The following is a 19,131-nucleotide window of genomic DNA, read 5'->3' as shown; positions in this document are numbered from 1 at the left end:
TATATATGAATATATACATATAAATGTATGTGTTTATATGTGTATATACACATATTAACACATAAATATATATTTATATAAGCATATATTTACTGGGAGCACACAGTTCCCTATAGACTGCTATGTAAAGGCACTTTTCAGTGCTGTTTTTTTCTAATACCCAACATCTGCTCACTTTAACCCATAATAACTGCTTTGTGAAGTTATTTTCTAATAAAATAAAGATGCTCACATATTTTATTAGGGGGGGCGGAATTAAAGGGACAAGAAACTCTACATTTTTATTACCTAATTCTGATAGAACTTACAATTTTTAACAACTTTCAAATGTACTTTTATTATCAAATTTGCTTCATTCTCTTTTTATCTTTTTCTGAAGGAACATAATTGCACTACTGGCAGCCAGCTGAACACATCTAGTTAGCCAATCACAAGAGACAAATGTATGCAGGCACCAATCACCAGCTAGCTCCCACTAGTGTAGGGTATGTGCATATTCATTTTCAACAATGGATACCAAAAAAACAAAGCACATTTGAAAATAGAAGTGATTTTAAAAGTGTTTTAAAATTACATGCTCTATCCGAATCATGCAAGTTTAATTAAAGTCTGACCTCTGGTTAATTTTCCTAGCACAAAGTACTACTGCAAGCTCATGTTAACCGGTAATGACGGTTATTTAAACGTGCACCCATAAACGGACGAATTTGCCCCTTCACAGGTGCACGTTAAATTAGCACTTTACTTGTAATCTGGCACTATATAATTATTTATTCTGAGGATATCTCTGCATAGACATCAGAGAAATAATTTATATAAAATGCAGACCAGATTGTTGGCCTATATAGCACAAGTGTGAGTAGCAGATTTATTTGTAAAATGTACACGTCACAGTGCAGGGCTCACTATACTCTGTTGCCACGTGGAACACAAGACTACAGGTGTCTTCAGATGTGTCCTGCTGAGTCACTTCTTACCTTTAACCTTTTCTTTTCACTGTAAAATATTTCCAGTTTACGCACTCTATCTTGATAAGACCTGAACTCTGGCTGTAAGAGAGGGCTGCATTCCTATCATGCACACTTTGTTTGTACTAGGGAAGGTGTTGTAAGTATCTGTATTGTTCAAATTCAATAAAACCGGAGAAAAATAAGCGTGATGCAGAAGACAACGCTGAAAATGACTATACAAAGTTATCAGAAACCCGAAACGTTTTGAATAAATAATAGTCTGACAGAAGAATAATTAACTGGTGTTCTACATTATTGCCTTATATAAATGTTTTATTCATTTTGTTACCACTATAAGGTACACATGGTAATGAGCCTCTGCAAACCATTTCTAAATGTACATTTTTACAGGCTTGATTTATGGAAACAGTATAAATGGTATCAAAGCCAATCAACCCTATGTAAGATGTATTACCCTATGTAAAGCCAACACTTATTATATGACATAGACTGTATATTGGTTAAAGGGACACTGAACCCAATTTTTTATTTTGTGATTCAGATAGAGCATGCAATTTTAAGCAACTTTCTAATTTACTCCTATTATCTATTTTTTTCGTTCTCTTGCTATCTTTATTTGAAAAAGAAGGCATCTAAGCTAAGGAGCCAGACAATTTTTGGTTCAGAACACTAGACCGCACTTGTTTATTGGTGGGTGAATTTATCGACCAATCAGCAAGAACAACCCAGGTTGTTAACTAAAAATGGGCCGGCATCTAAACTTACATTCTTGCTTTTAAAATAAAGATACCAAGAGTATCTTATTTTATATTGTAATGTAGGAGTCACTGTTTCACATAAAAAAACACTACATAGCAACATAAACATGTCTTAAGTTAAATTTGTGTTTCTACATTATTATTTTTTTAATGGCCATGCCCTTAGAATATCTCCCATGAGCGGTAAAGTTTTGAATATTAGCTCCTGGATAATCGTACTACAGATTATTCAGAGTACAGTACAAACAAGGTCACACAACAGTATACAGTTGATAATTTAACTGTGTTCATATTGTGTAGCACTAAGGACTTTCCTTATGCGTATACAAAAAGTAAAAACATATGAAAGGGACAGTCAACTTCTAAATTTGAATTTATTATTAAAAAAAAAAAAAAAAAAAAAAAAAGATAATCCCTTTAATTAACCATTCCCCAGGTTTCCATAACCAACACTTATATTAAAGGGACAGTCTAGGCCAAAATAAAATTTCATGATTCAGATAGAGCATGTAATTTTAAACAATTTTCCAATTTACTTTTATCACCAATTTTGCTTTGTTCTCTTGGTATTCTTAGTTGAAAGCTTAACCTAGGAGGTTCATATGATAATTTCTTAGACCTTGAAGCCCACCTCTTTCAGATTGCATTTTAACAGTTTTTCACCACTAGAGGGTGTTAGTTCACATATTTCATATAGATAACACTGTGCTCGTGCACGTGAAGTAATCTGGGAGCAGGCACTGATTGGCTAGACTGCAAGTCTGTCAAAAGAACTGAAAAAGGGGCAGTTTGCAGAGGCTTAGATACAAGATAATCACAGAGGTTAAAAGTATATTAATATAACTGCGTTGGTTATGCAAAACTGGGAAATGGGTAATAAAGGGATTATCTATCTTTTAAAACAATAAAAATTCTGGTGTAGAATGTCCCTTTAATATACTTTTTACTTCTGTGATTACCTTGTATCTAAGCATCTGCAGACTGCCCCCTTATCACGTGATTATTATCTATTGACTTGCATTTTAGCCAATTTGTGCTGTGTTGTGCACAACTTCACGGGAGAGAGCACAATGTTATCTATATGGCAAATGTGAACTAGCAGTCTCTTGTTGTGAAAAGCTAATAAAAAAACATGTGATAAGAGGCTGTCTCTAGTGGCTTAGAAACAGGTAGAAATTTAGAGGTTTAAATATTATAAAGTATATTAATATAACAATGGTGGTTGTGCAAAGCTGGGGAATGGGTAGTAAAAGGTGCTATCTATCTTTTTAAACAATAACAATTTTGTTGACTGTCCCTTTAAGTTTAAAGCATTTTTACTATTTTGTAAATAACAGCCATACCAATATGCTCTTAGGCTTAGATAAAGAACATTTTACTTTGAGTGCAGCAAATAAAATCCTGAAAGATATAAGATTAATTAATGCAGAAGGCTACCCAAAAAATGTAACACTGTCCTACAGTTAGGATATTTCTGACCTGTGAGTGAGTTAACCACTGATCTCAGGATTGTCGGTGGCTTAATGAGTTCCTTTAATATGTTAGATTCTGTTGCCAGAGGGAATCCATTGTCCAACATCTCTTCCAGCAGCTCATAAACAATGACCACGTTATCTTTCAAAAATGATTCAGAGCACTCGCCAAAATAATCCTGGCAAAAGCAAAGCCACAGAGAACTAATTAAATAGTATGGGATAAGCACAATTCACTATTGAAATGTCAGCGTTGATCAAAATAGCTTGGCTGAAAACAGTGCAAAATGTAAAATGTCATAGCGAATCAGTTTTGTAATGTTCTATGTATTAACACCTTGGCTGATACAGAGGGCCGGAGCTCTGTGCTTTACAATGAGTATTAGCCCTCTTTAGCAACCAAGAGATTAATGTTAAAGAGATGGTATGCTGTAAAAATGTTCTCCCCTTTAATTTGTTCAAACCATTTTACCTGCTGGAGTATATTACATTTTTTACAAATAGCCCCTTTACATTTATTTTGGCATTTTAAATAGCTGTTTTTCCCCTGTGGTATCCCACCTATACTGAAATTCAATACTTTGTATTGTATTGGTTATAGGAAAGCTGTGTACATGTAACCAGCAGAAGAAATTAAACTCTCGGTGATAAATAAATGATAAAATGTTAAAGGGACAGTTCACTGTAAAATGGTTTATTGTGTTCTCCATGACTTGTTTTACCAGCTGCAGAGTATAAAATGTACAGATCAGATCTCGTTATCTTATAATTTAAATGCTTCCCTTTCTTATCTTTGTCTCTGTACAATACTTAGAAAGAACTATTGAAAATTAACATTTTAGAGCTTTTTCTGTTTCATCTCCCACTGTGAGCGTAATTTCTTCCGTTTCTCAATAGCCTATACCTAGGTATAGAAAATTTCTGTATAAGCAGGGATACTACAGGCTAAAACAGCTATTTCAAATGTCAATATAAAGGCTAAGGAGCTATTTGTAAACAATTTTATACACTTCAGCAGGCAAAATAGATCATTGGGAACAAATGAAAGGAGAAAAAAAAAAATTAAACTGTCCCTTTAATTTTCAATTGCTATCTATAAGTATTGGGCTTTGGTATACAGACAAAGATAATAAAAAGAATAGAAAGTGAGAAAATAAGGAGATCTCTCAGCCCATTTAAATTTGTTTTGTTATCAAAGAACAAAATCAGCTATTTGTTATACAAAAATAAACCCAAAGTAGCATTTTTGTCCTAACATTTTATATTCAGCTGCGGGTATACACAAGTCAGTGGAAATACAAGTGGAAGTGGAATTTTACAGTACACTGTCCCTTTAATTAAACATACTCATCAAAAAATAAACAGCTCTACTTTGTTACAGGTTTTTTTTTTTTTTTCAATTAAACACAGAGGCAACGCCATGCACCAGGACTTTGTAAAAAATAAAAAACTTCTCTGAACATATAGATAATTTTAATCAATATATACCCTTAAAGGGCCAGTCAACCCAAAAAATGTTCAAACGTATAGATATTGTTTGCAACGATTAGTACTGCAAACAGTATCCCAATGATTATAGAATTATGTTGTGAAAGTTAAATTACTTACAAGTTCACCTTCGGCCGTTTTGAGATGGCCGCCTGAGCCCCCCACCCCTGACGTCATCCTAAGCTTGTACACATCGTCCACTAAATGAAACTAATCGATTTTGCGCGTCCCCGGGATTTGCGCATACGCCGTTTATGTTTTTGAATGCGGCGGACCAGTGTGTGCATTGCATTACATTGAATGCACACACTGGTCCGCTGCATTCAAGAACCGCTATGATACTGAGTGGTTGTTTTTAGTTCCTTACTGAAAAAGCACCTTTCAGCATAAACGGCGCATTGCACATGCGCATATCGCGGGGACACACAGAATCGATTAGTTTTCATTTAGTGGACGATGTGTACAAACTCAGGATGACGTCAGGGGTGGAGGGCTCAGGCGGCCATCAAAACAGCCGAAGGTGAAATTGTAAGAAATTTAACTTTCACTACATAATTCTATCAACATTGGGATACTGTTTGCAGTACTAATTGTTGCAAACAATATCTAAATACGTTTGAACATTTTTTGGGTTGACTGGCCCTTTAATCTAACTCTAAGTACCATTTTGACCAGCACAGGTACTGACAATACAGTCATTTGCTTGATTTCCACTACAACCTCAAAAGGTACCAAAAAGCACAATGAACCTCAGAAAAATAAGTTTTATTATCACAAAGATTATGATGTGTACAGATTATAAATGTATATATTATTTTTTACCTTATGTGATTGTTATCCTAAAACAAATCTGAGCAGGTGACACTCTCTGAGCCAAATTGTAAGATTATCTTTTAGATCAGGGGTCAGGCACACTTTTAGGAGCCAGACAGTGGTATTTGTATATAGATATATGGAGAATAACCTAAAAGGTTAGGAGCCAGGGGTAAAATTCTAGGAGCCAGTGGCTCCCTGGCTCCTGGGTTTGTTGAGCCCTGTTTTAGATACCAACCTGGAATGTGTCAGCCACCCGATGCAGGAACTCAATGACAAACAATGGGGTCACCTCAGATTGGATGACTGCGATAAAGAACATCTTCTCGCGATATATGCTGATGAGGTAGTGGTGAGGTGTGGGGATAACAGGCGGAACATTCTCAACATCTGCTGCTTTATGTTGTGCCTCAAAGAAGTAGTCACAGACTGAACGGCTTACCACGCTCTTCCAGTGCTTTTCCAGGAAGATATCACCAGCACCATTAATGAGAAAAAGGCTGTGAATCATTTTCTGTAAAAAATAAATAAACAAAATAAACAAAAAATAAATAACAATACAACAAAAAGAAGGAAATATTCTCAAAACACTGCATTGTTAGAAGTAACTCCAATCAAAAACTGCATAGCTATAACTTACACACATTTATTCAAGCATGTTTAGTTATGCATAATGAAACATTTCAATATATATATTTGGTCTGAGGAAGGGGTCTGCGAACCCTGAAACGTTACCACATATTAAATAACTAATATTTTATCTAAATCCAGCGAGTGCTGTCCTTGAATGAAGAAATATATATATTATTTTTTTATTGAGGTTTAAAGGACCACTAAATAGAGTAGATTTGCATAATCAGCAAATGCATAATAAAAAGACAATGCAATAGCAATTAGTCTGAAATTCAAATGAGTAGATTTTTTTCTGACAAATGTAAGTTATATCTATTTCCAGTCCCCCTGTATTATGTGACAGCCATCAGCCAATCACAAATGCATATACGTATATGCTGTGAATTCTTGCACATGCTCAGTAGGAGCTGGTGACTCAAAAAGTGGAAATATAAAAAGACTGTGCACATTTTGTTAATGGAGGTAAATTGGAAAGTTGTTTAAAGGGACAGTCTACCCCAAAATTGTTATTGTTTAAAAAGATAGATAATCCCTTTATTACCCATTCACCAGTTTTGCATAACCAATATAGTTATAATAATACATGTTTTACCTCTGTGAGTACCTTGTATCTAAGCCTCTGCAGACTGTCCCTTATCTCAGTGCTTTTGACAGACAGGCAGTTTAGCCAATCAGTGCAAACTCCTAAATAACTCCACGGGAGTGAGCACAATGTTATCTATATGGCCCACATGAACTAGTGCTGTCTAACTGTGAAAAACTCATAATGCTCTGAGCTAAGAGGCGGTTTTCAACTGTTTAGATACAGTATATCTAGCACTGAAGAACATAAAACATCTCAACAGATTCTAAGGCAGATAAGAGAAACCTAAATAAAAGTATTGCATGATGAGGTAAATTCTCTGCCAACACCCTGTATATGCCATATCGGTACAGTACAGGTAGAAAACCCTTTATCCAAACTGTTTGGGATCGGAAAAGGTTTGGAATTTGGAAAATTTGTATATTTGCATCTGTAAAATAAGACAGCTTGCAGAGGGGATGGAACTAAGTGTAAACAACAATATCTTATTCCATTTAGGCAATATTTACATGTAATAATACAGCTTATACATGTAACTTAGAGGCATAGGAAAGTTAAAATTAAACTTGCATGATTCAGATAGAGCATGTCATTTTAAGACACTTAAATTTGCTTTGTTCTCTTAAAATCCCTAGTTGAAAAACAATACAGACATATCCTACACTAGTGGGAGCTAGCTGACGATTGGTGCCTGCACACATTTGTCTCTTGTGATTGGCTAATTAGATGTGTACATCTAGCTGCCAGTAGTGCAATGATGTTCCTTCATCAAAGAATAACAAGAGAATGAAAGAAATTTGATAACAGAAGTTGAAAATTCTATGTTCTATCCAAATCATGAAATAAATATTTGGGGTTTCCTGTCCCTTTAATGGTAGTTTTATATTATATTTAATACTTTGTATGCACAGTAACCTCAGAAAGATAGTACGGTACTGTAATCAGAAAGGTAATATTTATGTTTTTTAATAAATATAGACAATTTTAGAACATAAAAACCAAACCAAAGACACAGGCTGAGAAAACATTGTTATTTGTGATCATTTTATTTAAATTAAAAAAAAAAAATTAATTAAAAAGTTTGGATTTCAGAATTTCGGACTTTGTGATTGGTACCTGTATTCATAAAATAAAGCACTTAAATGGCTCTGTTACAGAACACATTATGATAACTAGTGACTCTGCAGGCATAAAATTCAATAAGAAAGGGCAGAATGAACAATATCTAATTGTCTACCACATCTGGGATCTCCCCGGGGTAAATAGCTGTTTCACCTCATCCCTTGTCTCCATAATGATATCAGTGCACCACTTGTCAGCCTTCATTGTAGCCAATGCTTATTTATGAAAGTGGTCTTGTCAGCCTGTTTAAGTGCTAGAAGTAAGGATGACTAGAACTACGGATGGAGTTCCTAATGTCCTATCTGTAGGGGTTAAATTGCTACCCAGACGGTGTTGCCACAATTCATCTCCAATCCAAATATTGCACAGGACCACGCAGTTGGGGTTTATAAGTTCTAGTCTCCATTACAGCAATCAGATCTGTCATACAAAGACATGATTTCTTCTATTTAGCTTCTAAGGGGTTAATGCAGAAAACTTGGGACAAGAGAGGTAACCAAATGTTTTAACTTTGTAGCAGCTAGAAAAAATGTGATCTCTCTGAATAAAGTGAATTCTTGGGTCTTGGTGTCTCTCTATATTTTACACCAATTTAATAAACATATAGAGCAAACCCGCAGGGTATGGTGAGACAGTCTCTATATGGTATAGATGAATGTCACGGATATGTGAAGATTTGCAAGAGAAAAACAGCTTGTTTCCGGCGCTCAGTCACAAACTGTCATGGCCGCCTGGAAGTCGCCCCATTGCAATATATTGTCATTATTTATTGGGGATTTTCTAATTTTCAGAGCACCCTATTGACTTCTCAAGACTAACCCTGCTGGGTATATTTATCTTTTAGGCTACTAAAGTCAAAATTAAACTTTTATGATTCAGATAGAGCAGCAGTTTTAAGAGGCTTTCCAATTTACTTCCATGATCAAATTTTGCACAGTCTATTTACAGTATCTCACAAAAGTGAGTAGACCCCTGACATTTTTGTAAATATGTTATTATATCTTTTCATGAGACAACACTGAAGAAATTACACTTTGCTACAATGTAAAGTAGTGAGTGTACAGCCTGTATAACAGTGTCAATTTGCTGTCCCCTCAAAATAACTCAACACACAGCCGTTAAAGTCTAAACCGTTGGCAACAAAAGTGAGTACACCCCTAAGTGGAAATGTCCAAATTGGGCCTAATTAGCCATTTTCCCTTCCCGGTGTCATGTGACTCGTTAGTGTTACTAGGTCTCAGGTGTGAATGGGGAGCAGGTGTGTTAAATTTGGTGTTTTCGCTCTCACACTCTCTCATACTGGTCACTGGAAGTTTAACATGGCACCTCATGGCAAATAACTCTCTGAGGATCTGAAGAAAAGAATTGTTGCTCTACATCAAGATGGCCTAGGCTATAAGAAGATTGCCAAGACCCTGAAACTAAGCTGCAGCATGGTGGGCAAGACCATACAGCAGTTTCACAGGACAGGTTCCACTCAGAACAGGCCTCGCCATGGTTGTTTAAGGGGTTCTTAAAGGGACAATGATATCAGATAAATAGAACCAGCGCCTAGAATAGTTTACTATAAAGGACCCCCTAATCAGGTCCTGAAAAGTTAGATAATGTAAAAAGTATAGGAGCGCCTAAGAGGCTAAGGTAAACACCAGGTTCCTTGAACAATATCACCAAAAAACTAAGGTGTATAGAGAGCTGAACAATAATCAAATATATACAATGAAATCGAAAAAGGTAAAGACTTCTCTTTATTAAAAAACATCAAATTCTTTGCAAAGAAACACTTAAAATCAATAAACTTAAAATCGATCTGATTCCAGAATTAGCTAGATTTTAGCAATATACCAGCAGTAATTCAGATCTAAATCTAGATCTCACTAAGGGAAACCAGATATAGCTAATGGTGGAAATTGGTCCAGGATTACAAATTCTGTTACTGTAATGAAGTAAGGTGTATACAAAAGTAAATCACCCAGAGATAATGTAAGCTTCTATGGTGATAAGTGTGCTTGTATTCATATTAGACTGACCAATAAAGTATCATTTAAAATACACACATGTGATCTAAAAAAAGTATGTGCAAATATCACAATCAATAAAAACACAATCAATGAAAAACAGATTAGTGAATAATTACAATCACAAAACCTTGGAAAAAACATAAAACGATATATATATATATATATAGATTTAGATCTGAATTACTGCTGGTATATTGCTAAAATCTAGCTAATTCTGGAATCAGATCGATTTTAAGTTTATTGATTTTAAGTGTTTCTTTGCAAAGAATTTGATGTTTTTTAATAAAGAGAAGTCTTTACGTTTTTCAATTTCATTGTATATATTTGATTATTGTTCAGCTCTCTATACACCTTAATTTTTTGGTGATATTGTTCAAAGTTCTTAAAGGGACAGTCAACACCCATGAAAACTTTATCCCATACCTTAGATCAACAACAAAAAATGAGCCTGCACCGCATCCCATCTTCAATAACACTAACGTTAGGTGGCTAGGTGGCTAATCTTCAATGAACATTTAGTTAACAGCGGCAGATATGTCCGCCAAACTCCTCCCCCTCCTCCTCCGTACCCTTCCTGTTTTAAATAAATACTCGTTCACAGGGACACTGTTCTATTTCTAATGCGCATGCGCTATATAATTGTAGTACGCTCGCTATTAGAAATAGAACAGTGTCTCTGTGAATGCGGCTAAAAAATCTAGCCGAGGATTTGATTCTCATTGGCTGAAGGCTTAGAGAAGAAGCCTCCTACGTAACAGGGGGAGGAGTTTGGCGGCCAAATCTGCCGCTGTTAACTAAATGTTCATTGAAGATTAGAAACCTAACGTTAGTGTTATTGAAGATGGGATGCGGTGCAGGATCATTTTTTTTGCTGTTGAGCTAAGGTATGGGATAAAGTTTTCATGGGTGTTGACTGTCCCTTTAACAGCAAGCACATCCAATGACTGTAACACGATGGACTATGGGACACTCTGCTGATCCACTCCAAGTTGGAATGATACCCTAGTTTTACTGATTGGACACATCGACCCAGATCCATGTTCCCTTTTCTCTTGATTGTCCTTTTTCCTAGGGTATAGTGAATCGCTGTGATTACATCCCTGAATGTATTTTCATTGTCAACTGTTATTAATTTGTTACCATTGTACTCTTTACTTATCTTTATTCAAATAAAGCTTGATAAAAACAAACAAAAGGAAACACATCTTAACCCCTTGACCCAATATGACGTATATATAACTCATGTAGTATGAAGTCCATTGTACCAAATAATATATATATATATATATACATACATACATACACACACAGTATCCCACAAAAGTGAGTACACCCCTCACATTTTTGTAAATATTTTATTATATCTTTTCATGTGACAACACTGAAGAAATTCCACTTTCCTACAGTGTAAAGTAGTGAGTGTACAGCCTGTATAACAGTGTAAATTTGCTGTCTCCTCAAAATAACTCAACACACAGCCATTAATGTCTAAACTGTTGGCAACAAAAGTAAGTACACCCCTAAGTGGAAATGTCCAAATTGGGCCCAAAGTGTCAATATTTTGTGTGGCTACCATTATTTTCCAGCACTGCCTTAACCCTCTTGGGCATGGAGTTCACCAGAGCTTCATAGGTTGCCACTGGAGTCCTCTTCCACTCCTTCATGACGACATCACTGAGCTGGTGGATGTTAGAGACCTTGCGCTCCCCCACCTTCCGTTTGAGGATGCCCCACAGATGCTCAATAGGGTTTAAGTCTGGAGACGTGCTTGGCCAGTCCATCACCTTTACTCTCAGCTTCTTTAGCACAGCAGTGGTCGTCTTGGAGGTGTGTTTGGAGTCATTATGTTGGAATACTGCCCTGCGGCACAGTCTCTGAAGGGAGGGGATAATGCTCTGCTTCAGTATGTCACAGTACATGTTGGCATTTATGGTTCCCTCAAAGAACTGTAGCTCCACAGTGCCGGCAGCACTCATGCAGGCCCAGACCATGACACTTCCACCACCATGCTTGACTGTAGGCAAGACACACTTGTCTTTGTACTCCTCACCTGGTTGCCGCAACACACGCTTGACACCATCTGAATTAAATAAGTTTATCTTGGCCTCATTGGACCACAGGACATGGTTCCAGTAATCCATGTCCTTAGTCTGCTTGTCTTCAGCAAACTGTTTGCAGGCTTTCTTGTGCATCATCTTTAGAAGAGGCTTCCCTCTGGGACGACAGCCATGCAGACCAATTTGATGCAGTGTGCAGCGTATGGTCTGAGCACTGCCAGGCTGACCCCCCACCCCTTCAACCTCTGCAACAATGCCGGCAGCACTCATACGTCTATTTCCCAAAGACAACCTCTGGATATGACGCTGAGCATGTGCACTCAACGTCTTTGGTCGACTAATGGCGAGGCCTTTTCTAAGTGGAACCTGACCTGTGAAACCTCTGTATGGTCTTGCCCACCGTGCTGCATCTCAGTTTCAAGGTCTTGGCAATCTTCATATAGCCTAGGCCATCTTTATGTAGCGCAAAAATTCTTTTTTTCAGATCCTCAGAGAGCACTATGCCATGAGGTGCCATGTTGAACTTCCAGTGACCAATAGTATGAGAGCGATAACACCAAATTTAATACACCTGCTCCCTATTCACACCTGAGACCTTGTAACACTAACGAGTTACATGACATCGGGGAGGGAAAATGGCTAATTGGGCCCAATTTGGACATTTCCACTTAGGGGTGTACTCACTTTTGTTGCCAATAGTTTAGACATTAATGGCTGTGTTTTGAGTTATTTTGAGGGGACAGCAAATGTACACTGTTATACAGACTGAACACTCACTACTTTACATTGCAGCAAAGTGTCATTTCTTCAGTGTTGTCACATGAAAAGATATAATAAAATATTTACAAAAATACGAGGGTGTACTCACTTTTGTGTGTTACTGTGTGTATGTATATATATATATATATATATATATATATATATATACACACACACACACATATACACACACATACATATATACACATACATACACACACATCGCAGCTGCAGGAAGCTCCAGCAGTGTCGGCTGTCAAGTGGTAGCTGAGAGCTGCTATTCCTGAGCTGCAGACATCTGTCCCATAGGAAGGAAGGAAGATGCCAGATAGTTACGGACAATGACACTACGATCATCTGCTGGTGCCGGTGCGAGGTGTGGGAAGGAAAGCAGGAGGCAGCCCAGTGGTGAGGGGAGAGGGAGGGAGGGGCCCTACACTGCAGGAAAACAAAAAAAATTAAGGGAGGAGGGATGGGGTAGAAAAGGGGTGGAATGGGAGGGGGTGGGGGAACACTACACTACAGAAAGATATATATATAGATATAGATATATATATAAATGAAAAAAATATAATAAAAATAGCCATAAATTAGGCACTGGCAGATGATGACCACCATTAGTAGGAGCGGAATCAGGGAAATCACTACACTGTAGGAAAAAAAATATAAAAAAACTAAACTGCATACTGGCGATGAGTGTGGGTGGGGGAGGAAAAGAGTTGTTTTGGGGGGGATTAAGGGTGAAAGGTGCCAGGTGGGAGGGTAATCTCTACACTGCAGCTATTTTTATAGAGGATTCTATGTTTGATTGTATGTATTCAGTAAAAAATGTTAACTTAAAGGACCAGTCAACACAGTAGATTTGCATAATTAACAAATGCAAGCTAAAAAGACAATGCAATAGCACTTAGTCTGAACTTCAAATGAGTAGTAGATTTTTTTCCTGACAATTTTAAAAGTTATGTCTTTTTCCACTCCCCCTGTACCATGTGACAGCCATCAGCCAATCACAAATGCATACACGTACCATGTGACAGCCAACAGCCATTCAGAAATGCATACACACTTATTCTTGCACATGCTCAGTAGGAGCTGGTGACTCAAAACATTTAAATATAAAAAGACTGTGCACATTTAGTTAATGGAAGTAAATTGGAAAGTTGTTTAAAATGGCATGCTCTATCTGAATAATGAAAGTTTAATTTTTTACTTGAGTGTCCCTTTAACCTTACAAGCTACCTGATTAACCTGTTCACTGCCGGGAATAATAGAAGTGTGGTGCACAGCTGCAATTAGCAGCATTATAATTACCAAAAAGCAATAACAAAGCCAAGTGTGTCTGCTATTTATGAATAAAAAAAAGACCAGAGAAGCTTTTACAACCATGTGTGTCATGATTACACAAGCTGTATGTAAATAATTTCAGTGAGAAACCCAAATTTTTTGAAAAATTAACAATGGATCGCATTTGGCGGAGAAATGGTGGCATCAGCTACACCAAAAAGGGCCTAATATCTCATTTGTGTTGTCCTCTTAGTATCCTTTGTTGAAAAGCAAACCTAGGTATGCTTAAGAACAGCAATCCCCTACTGGGAGCTAGATGCTTAGTGGCTGAACATATATGCATCTAGCCATTAACTCACCAGATAAGATATAAAATGAATGAAACAAAGTTGATAATAGAAGTCAATTGGAAAGTTGTTTACAATTGAATGCTCTGTGTGAATCATGACAGAAAAAGTTGGAGTTGTCATGTCCCTTTAAATGTATTTCCCACTTTGAAGAAAAAAATAATTCAAATTTGTGAAAATTGTTTATAGAGACCGTCACTAGAACAAGAAAAAAAAAAAACAGAAGACGCTTTTACAAGTCATGAAAAGGATACGTGACATAGCCCTTGCAGGTCAGTATATCTGATTTGAACCTTTGAGACCTGCCTGTGACAGTCACTGATAGTAGATAGTAATTGTTATCTATAGCAGCTCACCTAGAAGTTTTTGGACCAATGATACAACGGCATACAGCATGTGACAAAGTGAGAAAAACCTATTGAGATTGATCCAACTTCCAATCAACCTCATAATGGCAGAGGAAGAAATGAAAAACAACATTAACTATTTATGAAATGTATGTAAATGCAGCTTTAGAAACAGTACTACATCTGCATGTAAATTAAGCTGAATGCTTCTAACACCAGTGAAATACAGCATGCACAATGCACATGCTCACTTGAAAGTATCAAAACAGGTGGTTAAAGGGACAGTAAATGTAATTTTGTTTTTACATTTGTGCGCGGTATGTGCACAATTTAAAGAGGGTATTCCGAGACTCGCCTTTTGTGCAGCCAATTGTAAATAAATTTGGTCACCCAAAATGTCCCTGATTCCCCTTTATAGCTATACACAAAAAAAATATGTTTACTGTGGCTTTAATATAATTTATATCTCAGAAAAAAATATTACAGTAGCACATCCAAGAAAGTTAGTGGAACATGGAAATGAAAATAAGAAAATATGTTCTAACTTTTAACTTTTTTTTTACATACTGTATTCTTAAAAATTGTCATTTCTACTTTATTTATGACTGAGAATAGAGATTAAAAGGCCAATTTTAGTCATCCTGTGCCTTGTGGTTAAAGAGAGAGTGTGTTTTAAAGTTAAATTCTTGCATCTAGATGGAGACAAATCTATTAGCAAAAGGAGACACACAATTGTATTTCTAACAAGTAAAATAAAGTTAAAACACTGCACACTACGAACTGTATTACTACTTGTATCCACTATAATTACTATATAAACAAGCATGGCTCCCAGACAGAAGTTTCATACATAGATATAAAGCCATTCAAATGAATAATAGCATCGTGTAAACCGCAAATACATAGAGCCACCTGTAGTAAAAAAATAAACTTAAAATTACCGATTTAAAATGTTCTATGTCTTTCCGGAAGTGAGGGATCCACCTGAGTTGACTGACACATCATCGAGCCGGGAGTGCCCCAACCAAGATGGCGGCCAGGACCCCATCTGACGAGCTGTCTACAATTGTGCCTGATCTAAACTTTTCAAATATGTGTCAATAAAAAAATTACATTGAATAAGCAAAGCTGATTGAAGGCAATCAATACAAAATGTTTAAATGTTAATTTAACCCCTTAGTGACCACATCACTTGTGATGGAAAAAACACACTTTTTCTAACTTTGACCCCCAATGTTTACATGTGGGTTTAGAAATACCCAATGTTTACATGTTCTTTGCAAGTTATAGGGCAAAATAAGTACAAGTAGCACTTTACTATTTCAAAACCATTTTTTTTTTTTTTCAAAATTAGCGATAGTTACATTGTAACACTGATATCTGTCAGGAATCCCTGAATAACCCTTCACATATATATATATATATATATATATATATATATATATATATATATATATATATATATATATATATATATATATATATTTTTAGTAGACAACCCAAAGTATTGATTTAGGCCAATTTTGCTATATTTAATGGGCCAAATGCGTTCAAATAAAAAAAAAATAGTTAACTTTTTCACAAACATTTTTACAAACTTAAAGTGTCAGTAACCTAAAATATAATGTTATATAATTCTGCACATAGTGCAGAATTATATAACATCAGACATCCCAACCTACAAAAACTCATTTCAGAGAGGTGGCTTCACCCGCTACTGCGCCGCCAAACCCCCCCCCCCCCCCTCCCATTTATATATTGGACACCTTGAAACCCTAAATAAGATAGAGACTTATTATTAAACGGACACTGAACCCAATTTTTAGCAACTTTCTAATTTACTCCTATTATAACATTTTCTTCATTCTCTTGATATCTTTATTTGAAATGTAAGTTTAGATGCCGGCCCATTTTTTGTGAACAACCTGGGTTGTTCTTGCTGATTTGTGGATAAATTCATCCACCAATAAAAAAATTTTACATTGAATAAGCAAAGCTGATTGAAGGCAATCAATACAAAATGTGTAAATGTTAATTTAACCCCTTAGTGACCACATCACTTGTGATGGTAAAAAACACACTTTTTCTAACTTTGACCCCCAAAATCTGTTACACATCTACAATCACCCATGCTAAATATTTTCTAAATTTTGTCCTGAGTTTAGAAATACCCAATGTTTACATGTTCTTTGCAAGTTATAGGGCAAAATAAGTACAAGTAGCACTTTACTATTTCAAAACCATTTTTTTTCTTTCAAAATTAGCGATAGTTACATATACAGATATATATATTTAATGGGCCAAATGCGTTCAAATAAAAAAAAAAAGTTAACTTTTTCACAAACTTTTTTACAAACTTAAAGTGTCAGTAACCTAAAATATAATGTTATATAATTCTGCACATAGTGCAGAATTATATAACATCAGAAAACCCAACCTACAAAAACTCATTTCAGAGAGGTGGCTTCACCCGCTACTGCGCCGCCAACCCCCCCTCCCAGTTATATATTGGACACCTTGAAACCCTAAATAAGATAGAGACTTATTATTAAACTCTAATGAGTTAGATAGAGCATGCAATTTTTAGCAACTTTCTAATTTACTCCTATTATAACATTTTCTTCATTCTCTTGATATCTTTATTTGAAATGTAAGAATGTAAGTTTAGATGCCGGCCCATTTTTTGTGAACAACCTAGGTTGTTCTTGCTGATTTGTGGATAAATTCATCCACCAATAAAAAAGTGCTGTCCAGAGTTCTGAAACAAATAAAAGCTTAGATGCCTTCTTTTTAAATAAAGCTAGCAAGAGAACGAAGAAAACTTGATAATAGGAGTCAATTACAAAGTTGCTGAAAATTGCATGCTCTATCTGAATCACAAAATATTTTTTTTGGGTTCAGTGTCCCTTTAAAGTAGCTTCCCACTACAGTCACATTAAAAGAAAAAGTAGCTTTATTGCACAACCACCTACAATAAACCTATTTTCCAGTGACCATACACTAGCTGAATGCTTAAATATTTTAGAATACGAAGTTTAATTACGTGCAGTAAATAAGGTAGTATTTGTGTTTTATTTTATTAAAATCAGCGAGGGCTTTTTGGTTACGGATGCATGCTTTAAGGGTTCTATAATGTCCCAGCAACTAAAGGCATTACTTAAAGGGCCACTGTAAGTAAATATTTTCTATGCCTGTTACTAACTAACTACCCCAAATACGCTTTTTATCAATAGCATTTCATTAACATATCTCTACCGTATATCAGAAATCTTGTCTGCAAATTTAATTGTTTTCCAAACCCACTCCGTGGGTATCCTTTGCTCTGTACCAATCCGTTTACAATACCTAGGTTTCAAAATTGCGCTTTAAACACAAAGTTATTGGTTTAAGTATTTTGAACATGCAGTGCTGAAAATAGTGGGCAGGATAACGTGACATCATCGGCGAATAAAAGATATTACTTTTAGAACGTTATGAAACTTCGTTTTGGAGAAAATATAGGTTAGTAGGTTTTAATTAATGTTTATTAACTTTAATATGTTAGTTGTTTAGCTTAAAAATTATAACAGAAAGTAATCCTTTAAAGAATCACTTTTCTGGATTTGGGCCACATTGGATCATGGTACTTGGAGTTTCAGGGAGATTGCATTCCATTTGCTGGCATCAGGGAGTCGCTATTACCATCAGGGAGACTCCCTGAACTTCAGGGAGAGTTGGGATGTCTGTAACATTATTATTATTATCGGTTATTTGTAGAGCGCCAACAGATTCCGCAGCGCTAATAACACTAACTGCAGCTCGCTCCTGCTCTGTCCTGACAGCAGGAGCGAGCTGCACTTAGTGTTATTGTGCGGTCGGGCCGGGCTGTGACTATACAGCTGGCCCGATGCGCTGTATAATAAAAACAGACCCGCTCAGAAGAGTGCAGAGAGCGGGTCTGAAAACCTGACATATTTAAAAAATAAAAGGGAATATAAGCCATCGGATGGAAGACTTCTTCAGCGCCCCTTGCATGATGACTTCAATCGGATGGAAGACTTCTTCAGCGCCCCTTGGATGATGACTTCGGCCGCTGCGGATGTCCTCTTCTGTTCCATCAGTGGTCGGCTGGCTGAAGACGGCTAAAGGTAGGATGATCTTCAGTGGGGTAGTGTTAGGTTTATTTAAGGGGGGTTTGGGTTAGACTAGGGGTATGTGGGTGGTGGGTTTTAATGTTGGGGGGGTTGTATTTTCTTTTTTTACAGGCAAAAGAGCTGATTTCTTTGAGGCATGTCCCGCAAAAGGCCCTTTTAAGGGCTGGTAAGGTAATAGAGCTGTTGACTTTTTAATGTAGAATAGGGTAGGGCATTTTTTTATTTTGGGGGGCTTTGTTATTTTATTAGGGGGCTTAGATTAGGTGTAAGTAGTTTAAAATTGTTGTAATATTTTTGAAATGTTTGTAACTTATTTTTATTTTTTTTGTAACTTATTTTTTTTATT

General features: G+C 36.2%; 1 protein-coding gene across 1 annotated transcript in view; it reads right to left on the bottom strand.

The window, feature by feature from the left end:
- AP3M1 (adaptor related protein complex 3 subunit mu 1) overlaps positions 1-15,672 on the bottom strand; it is a 64,357-nt gene extending 48,685 nt beyond the window's left edge. The window contains exons 1-3 of the mRNA XM_053692151.1: positions 15,594-15,672; positions 5,741-6,016; positions 3,209-3,380 (exon numbers count right to left, since the gene is read on the bottom strand). Of these exons, the coding sequence (XP_053548126.1) occupies positions 3,209-3,380; positions 5,741-6,013 (445 nt within the window). The 5' untranslated portion in view covers positions 6,014-6,016; positions 15,594-15,672. The remainder of the gene's footprint in view (positions 1-3,208; positions 3,381-5,740; positions 6,017-15,593) is intronic.
- Positions 15,673-19,131: the final 3,459 nt, after the last annotated feature.

Source organism: Bombina bombina, chromosome 9 (genome assembly GCF_027579735.1).
Source record: "Bombina bombina isolate aBomBom1 chromosome 9, aBomBom1.pri, whole genome shotgun sequence".
Classification (NCBI taxonomy): Eukaryota; Metazoa; Chordata; class Amphibia; order Anura; family Bombinatoridae; genus Bombina; species Bombina bombina.
Note: the sequence above shows the minus strand (reverse complement) of the source record. Positions and strands in the feature narration are given on the sequence as shown.